The sequence below is a fragment of the Gavialis gangeticus genome, unplaced genomic scaffold, assembly GCF_001723915.1.
Source record: "Gavialis gangeticus isolate Ggan-Ray unplaced genomic scaffold, GavGan_comp1, whole genome shotgun sequence".
NCBI classification, from domain to species: domain Eukaryota; kingdom Metazoa; phylum Chordata; order Crocodylia; family Gavialidae; genus Gavialis; species Gavialis gangeticus.
The window spans coordinates 3,021,517-3,029,245 of NW_017729002.1; the positions used below are offsets into that span (position 1 = coordinate 3,021,517).

At 43.3% G+C, this 7,729-nt stretch overlaps 1 protein-coding gene across 4 annotated transcripts in view; it reads left to right on the forward strand.

The window, feature by feature from the left end:
- Positions 1 to 7,729, forward strand: part of MKL2 (MKL1/myocardin like 2) — a 180,338-nt gene that overhangs the window by 104,208 nt on the left and 68,401 nt on the right. For all 4 annotated transcript variants that reach the window (XM_019507428.1, XM_019507425.1, XM_019507426.1 and 1 more), the window contains 2 exons: positions 501 to 662; positions 1,574 to 1,758. In XM_019507428.1, coding sequence (XP_019362973.1) covers positions 501 to 662; positions 1,574 to 1,758 — 347 coding nt within the window. The remainder of the gene's footprint in view (positions 1 to 500; positions 663 to 1,573; positions 1,759 to 7,729) is intronic.

Consider the following 7,729-nt stretch of genomic DNA (forward strand, 5'->3'; position numbering starts at 1 on the left):
AACTTTAAAAAAAAAAAAAAAAAAAGGGGGTCTGCATTCTTTAACATATCCATGACTTGGTTTTACTTTTGACCTGAACCTACATATTGATACAGAAGTCTAACATTATAAATTTGGTCTTTGTAACAAAAGGTCCTTTTTCAGCTAAATCCCTAAACAACTGCATAGTTTTAACCTCACTTCTGTAGGGCTACTCTGGTGCTAGAAGGTGAATCAGGGTCAAAATACTTAAAGGAACTTTTCAAGTCAAATTTGTTTCAAATGTTAAATTTTTTAAAATGGTACTTCCTTTATTTTGTTTTAATAACCATAAAAACCATCTCTACAGGTAGAAAATATTTTATCGGGTTGTGTTCAGTCAAAATAAGTATTATGCTGCAAAGTTTTCAGCCTAAATATCGGAGCACTGTACTAGTGTAGGAGGACTTCAGGTGAAATCTGAGGTCATGAAATGGAAGACTGTGTGAAGAGAATGCATTTAAACAACATATCTCTTTTAGAGACGTTTGCAGAGCCCTCACTACAGGCAACTCAGATGAAACTGAAGAGAGCTCGACTGGCAGATGACCTGAATGAGAAGATTGCACAGAGGCCTGGTCCTATGGAATTGGTGGAAAAGAACATCCTTCCTGTAGACTCTAGTGTTAAAGAAGCAATTATAGGCAAGTAAAAGAGCTTCAGTTTGGGCCTGTTAGCAATAAGGCAATATGGGAAATAGCTATTTAAACCTTAAATTTGAAGTTTAGTAAAAGAAAAGTGAACATACAGTTAATAGACTCCATATTATGTCAGATTCTTAAGTAATTAATCCATGTCAGCATTAAGTCGAACAAAGAGATTGTTATTTTTGTTCAAAACCTAGTTTAATTATAGAGTTGATTGAAAAGTATAATGCAGTGTGTGAGCAACTTTTTTCTTAATTAGTCCACATAATAAAAAATTAACTGAAGCAACACATGTGGTACCTTTATTTAGTCTATGGGTTTCAAACTTGCACCCACCAGGCTGGATCTGTACCACGGGGTCTGGACTTACTTCTGGTGGGGTGAGTGGCAGCAGATTAACCTCTGTGAGTGCCTGAGCCACTGTGTTGACTCAGGGAGCTGTAGGGATTAACGCAGCTGCTTCTGGCCTCATTGCCACCAAAACCAGACCCATTGAGTCTCTGAATTCTGGAACTGGGCAATGGACTCTGCCCCAAATTCCTGGCATCTCCAGGAACCCCCCAAGCTAGATCTTTGACACCTGTACTTTAGTCAATTTCTATCTTATGAGACTATGTATAGCCCTCAAAATATGTAATCTGTCTCTTTTATATTATTTTATTATAGTCTGGATCCATTATGTATCCAATTTTATTGGTCCCTTATGTCACATAAGATGGTTTTCTTTAATATAAAGAAATACACATTATAATATAAATCTAATGTTATTTCTTTGTATTAACCCCCCCACTAAAAACTTGTTTATATATGTGCCACTGAATGATTTCCAGTGATCTATGCTTCTCTCACTGTTCAAGTCTTGACTTCTGAAACTAAAAAAAAGTTCTTGTCTTTTGTAAACCTCCTAGCTGTTGGGCAAGAGAATTATCCCCAGGCTCTTGAAGATTACTCATTTGATGAAGACAGCAGTGATGCTTTATCGCCAGATCAGCCTGCCAGCCAGGAATCGCAGGGTTCAGCAGCTTCCCCTGGTGAGCCAAAACCAAGTGACTCACCATCACCAGTCATACCAAACACTATTTCTGCAGCTCAGGTACAGTTTTTAATGTCAGAACCAAGTCATAATCCTGTATTGCATTTCTGTATTGTGCATTGTGCAAGGCCCAAGGACTGCTGAAAAAGGACATTTGATTGTGTTTTCATAGGATTCCTTTCAGGGAAGACAGGCATTGTTGAACATGGTGTGGCATTCAATAAGAGCATGTACTAATGTTATTAACATATCTGGAAAATACTGTTGAGTGGAGGAAGAAGGAAGTAAATGGCGCTAGTGTTGTTCTTGCCCAACTTAATTTTCTCTAATTTTTCATTAATATTTACTTACTTTTTTCTTAACTCTTCTGTTCTACCTTTCTTACTGGTCACCATCTTTTATGTGGGCTTATCTATGCTATATCTGAATCCAAAAAACAGCTTTACCTCTCTCTGATCACCAAGTGAACTATTTCATTCATCACATTAAGCAGGCATGCGACTTCAGGTAATAAAATTTAAGCAACAAATTTGGATTACTTAGAAATGAGCTAGTGAGATTTCATGGATGTTCTGTGTGTAAACATTGTCGAGAAGTTGATGAAATAAATATGAACTGTATGCTAGCATACTTGAGCCATTTTTAATTATGGTATCTTCTTTCATATACCTTTGTATGTAGAGATGTTTTAGTTTTCCCTTTATTTTCTGAACTCTTAAGTCAGTAATTTTATATAGCATCACCCTACCTCCCTCTCTTGCTTACAGACGCTTAGGATTCTAGATCAGTAGTCACAATCTCATGAAAACAAAATTACACGTTGTTCTATTTAAAAAGGGAAGGGAAAAATAGAGGGAAGTCCTGTACCTTACATACTTTTCTCGTATTTCTATTAGCATGAAAGCCCATGCCTGGATCAAAATATATGTGAGGAACTTCCTCCATTGTCAGCATGGATCAGTATTCAGGATGTGCTTTTAAAGTAATGAGTGACAACATTCAGCAGAGAGACTGAACAGATCACTTCTTAAAGACATTCTTTGCTGGTAAAACACACCAAAGTCTTTGAGTCATCATGTACTAATCTACAATGTATTATGATAATCTTGTCTGGTCAGCTTGAACACAGGGAACATTGGTAATAATTCTATCCCTTTTTCCCACTAAATGTATCCAGTTAGAATTTGTACTGTTTAATTAGACTGCTTTACAAAAGCAAGAAACAGGAAAACTTCTCATACATTAGATTTTGCTTAATTTAACTTACAAAAGGTAGCAAAGAAATATTTTTTCATTTCCCTTTTACTTATGAGATGACATTGATTTAGCTAACTGGAGGGGAGACAAACACATAAAATCAGAAACAAAAATGCATAGTTTTGAAAGGGAACAGTCTTTTGTGCTGCTTGCAAACTTTGGGGGACCAAGCAGTAATAAAGAATTACACTTTTTCAGGTTCATTACTTTCGTCTTATCTGAAACTGTTAAATTCTTAAGGGCATGTTGAGATGTTTTTTTACTTCAGTAGTGTCAAACTTATTTGGCCTGTGGGCCAAATGACCCACCTCCAGATCTGGCCTGCAAGTCTTCTCACTGTGCTGCCAGAGTAGCCCCCATTGCTACTGCTGCTTGAGCTGCCACACTGAAACAGTGGCTCTGGCAGCTGTGGTGACAGAAGTTAAGCAGTGGCTGCATTAACTCCTTTGCTGTTGACACCAGCACGAGAAAAACCTCTAGGCTGAATTCCCTGCTCCACAGGCTGGTTCTGGCCTGCATGCCATATTTTTGACAACCACCGCCCCACCCGTCCCATCATGATTCCTTGTGTGCAACCCAGTTGACTGTTACATTTTTGCAAGGATGAAATCCTGAGTCTGCTGAAGTCAATGGCAAAACTCCCACTGATTTCAGTAGAGCCAAGATGTCAACCTATGTTCTTGCCAGAAATAACAAAATGTCTCCTGTCTTCCTAGACAGATGCTTCAGTTGTAATATTGTTGGTTGCTACTGGCACTTAAGTACTTTTTTAGTACCTTTCTTTCATCTTGTGCCAGATCCTGAACTCTTGCAAATCTGTGGAGCTATGACACTTTCCTTCAGCTGAGGACCTGGCCCTTTCTATCCCAAAGAGATACAAGAAATAATGAAGTTTTTCATATACAGAGAGAGTTTAAAACAGCTTATTAAGGAACAAAACAACCCTAGAGAGTGTTATCCAAGATAGATTTTGTGGGGCAGGGGTGGTTCCTTGCCTTATGTGCTCAAATGTGTTGAAGCATGTAAAGTAAAGTGGCCTAAAACTAAAGAAATCAATAACAACAAATGAAATGCTGACATCCTCTATAATAGGGCAGCTGAATTTGTGGTGCTTTTTAAATTTGTGGTGGTACTATCTCCACCAAATGCAGGAACAACTTAGTTGCTTAAAACTAACCCTACACATGAAGAGATATCTGATTTTGTTTGTTAGTCCTGTTAGCTTATTTCTTTAGGACAAAAAAGTAACTTGGTTGTAAATGAGAGAGGGGATTTAAGCTCCTGGTCTAATTCAGTGGTTGTCAACTGGGGGGATACGCATACTCCTAGGGGTACTTAAAAGGCTTGTTGGAGGTACGCAGAACTGATGTGGCCAATAATTGCTGTGCATGTGTGCGCGTGCACTGTCATAGCGCAGCCTGGCCCAGCCCCCACCAGATGGAGCCTGGTGCAGCCCCAGCCAACCCCATCCCACGCACAGATCCAGGGGCACATGTCCCCCCATGCCCTCCTGGGGTGCATGTAGCAGCGGAAGCCACCTCCCCCCAGACAAACTGCTCACGGCTCTGTCCTGCGCTCTGCTCCAGCTACGCAGTGCCTGCCCCAGCCCCACTGCCTCCCTCACTGTGGGGGCCTGTGGCAATGGGGCTACAGGGTGGGCTGCAGCCACTCCAGAATCCACCATAGACCCCCTCAGCCTTCCTTCTCAGCACCATCGCCACTTGCCTCAAGCACAGCCCCAGTCTAGCCTCTCCTACCCCAAGTGTGACCTTGGTCTGCTGGGAAGAGCCTGGCGCCACCCCAGCCACAGCCCAGAGTGGCAGCCTGCCCATACCCCATGTGCAGATCTGGGGGCACACCCCCCCATGCCCTCTTGAGGGTGAACATAGCAGTGGGAACCATTCCCTGCCTCCCATGCAGCTCAGTCCCATGCCCCGCCTGGCTGGGCAGCCCCTGCCCCCAGCCCCACTCCTTCCCCCTCTGCTGAGGTCTGGATCTGCCCCCCACTCCCTCTGCAGCAGCCTGCCTTTGCCCCACATGCAGATCCAGGGACACATGCCCTCCTGGGGTGTGCATAGCAGCAGTTCCCTGCCCCCTCCCTGCACCCCTAGACAAGCCACTCGCAGATCCGTCCTGCACCCCACCCCAGCTGTGCAGCACCTGCCCCTACCCTAGCCCCACTCCCTCCCTCGCTGTGGGGGCCTCAATCTTCCCCCCACCCCTTGAAAACAAGAAAAAAAATATAAAGGGCTACATGAGCTGAAACTTTGAGACAGGTGGGGTACACTTGTTAAAAAAGGTTGAAAATCCCTGGTCTTATTTATGGATTTTCAGATGTTCTGAAAGTGTCATACAGAGCAGACACCTTGAAGCATAATGTAGTTGAATTTTTTTCTCCAAAAAGAAGTCATTCTTTCACTATTGAAAAGTGTGCGGACTTGAAAAAATCAAGCATTATGCTACTCGTTAATCATTTGTCCTTTGGATGAACTAGGTACTATTACAACTCCAACCATATTAACATCTAGATAAAAGCATTTTTTTTTAATTCCCTGGTCCTATGAACTCTGACTTCTGGCCAATAAAAGTCAAACAAGTTTAAATGTTCAAAGTGAGTTTGTAACCACTGCTCCCTTCTCCAGGCACAGTACCAGCCTCATGGCCTCCGTGCCAAGCAGGCCCTCTTCTCACTCCCAGCTTCTGCACTTCACTTGCCACACCTTGATGTTCTATCAGTGAGCAGGACTCTGGGGGGAGATGCCCCCTGGCTCAGTGTAGCACCTCTCAGAGCTGAGACCTCTCAGAGTCTCCTGGTATAAGGGCTCTTAAAGCTCCCTCAGCAACTTTCTTTAGTGTATATAAGCCATCCTGATAATTTGCTTGTGTTTATTCTCTGTCTTATTGGTGGAGTGCTTCTGTCCCATGCTGCTGAGGCCATTTCTTTATATCCCTCTATGAACCTGGCCTCCCAGTCTATTTTATCCCTCTTAAATGGGACTTACCCTTTTTCCTTGTAATGGGGCCTAAAAATAGTTTGAGCTTTGAAAAAATTTTTCCTTCATATAATGTTTTAGTTGTGTGGTCTGGAATGGATGGTAATAATCTTGCATGAGCATGCATGATAGGAATACTGGCCAGGCACATATGCAGCCACATATGGCTGGGCCATTTGCATTAATAGTCATTGGAAAATATGGTTGGATAGAGGTAGTGCAGTGAGGAAACTTCTGCCCCACAAGGAGCAAGGCTTTAGGCTACCAGCCATTTCACTGAGCCACACATCTTTTGGCTTGCTCTCATGCTCCTGGCTGCCTCAGTGGCCAGCTTCAAAAAGAGTACGAGAGAGGGGCTCTGTGATACGGTAGCTAGACACTGCTGGGAAATCAGAGAAATGCATTTTCAAACACTCTCTGAGCAACAGGGTCCTAGAACCTGTCTCCCCCAGTTTCCTTCCCCCCAGAGTGTGTTCCTTAACCCAGTAGCTTAATGAGGCGTGAGTACAAGAACAGCAGCTGCTGCAGCTGGCCCTGGCCCTTGCTCTGGCTCCTACTATCCAGGGAGCAGACCCTGATAGTTACGCTGCTGCCATAACTGGGGATAAAACGGGTGCATTTTGGTTATGGGGTTTTGCCACTTCTGGTTTCCAAATTTGGAGTCAAATACACATCTCCAGTGACTGACTGTACAGATATGTGTGTTCCCAGCCCAGGCATGGCCTACTGAACACATTCGATATGGTCAGTTCAGTATGCCCAAAGGTTGAGAACCAATTATGCATCTACACTGCAGGAAAAGTAGAATTGCCACCTGTGTATAAGTAGCATTTTTGGCATTTGCGCAGCTGAAAAGCTGCCATTATGATACCCAAAGGGAAACAATATTCCATCCATAAATACTTTATATTATGAGAGCTAGTTCCTTATGGAAAATTATTGGTTTGCTTTTATATAGAAATCATAAATCACAATATGTACTTTACATTAGAAATCCCATGTTCAGATTTGTCATTTGATAAACAATATTTTATTAAGGAAAAAAATCTTGATTCTGACTTAACATTCATAGATTGTTAGGGGCTGGAAGGGACTTTGTAGATCACTGGGTCCAGTCCCCCTGCACTAGGCTGGAAATGACAGCTGGGGTCAAGTGACTGTCCAATCTCCTTTTGAAGATTTCCAGGGTAGGTGACTGCACCAGCACTGGAGGGAGTTTATTCCACAGTCTGGTCACCCTGACTGAAAGAGTTCTTCCTGGAATTGAGCCTGTAGCAGCCTTCCAGGAGTTTGTATCCATTGCTCCTGGTCTTTCCCAGGGGTGCCCTGGCAAACAGCTGTCCACCAAGTTCTTGATGTACTCCCCTGATGTAGTGGTAAGCTGCTACCAAGTCCCCTCTCAGCCTTCTCTTCTATAGGCTGAAGAGGCCCAAGTCCCTCAGCTTCTATTATGGCTTGTCTTGCAAGTCCCTGGGCATGTGGGTGGCTCTTCTCTGGACCCTCTCAAGTTTTTCCACGTCCTTGTTGAAGAGCAGAGCCCAGAACTGGACACAGTACTCCAGCTGTAGTCTCAGCAGTGCAGAGTGCAGTGGGAGTAGCACTTCCTTAGTCTTTCATGAGATGCAGTGGTTAATGCATGCCAGCATGTTTGCCCTGCTGGCCACAGCATCACACTGCCGGCTCATGTTCATGCAATGGTCAGTCACTACCCCAGGTCCTTTTTAGCCATGGTGCAAGTCAGATTGTTACCACTGAGCCTGTAGGTATGTTGGGGATTGTTT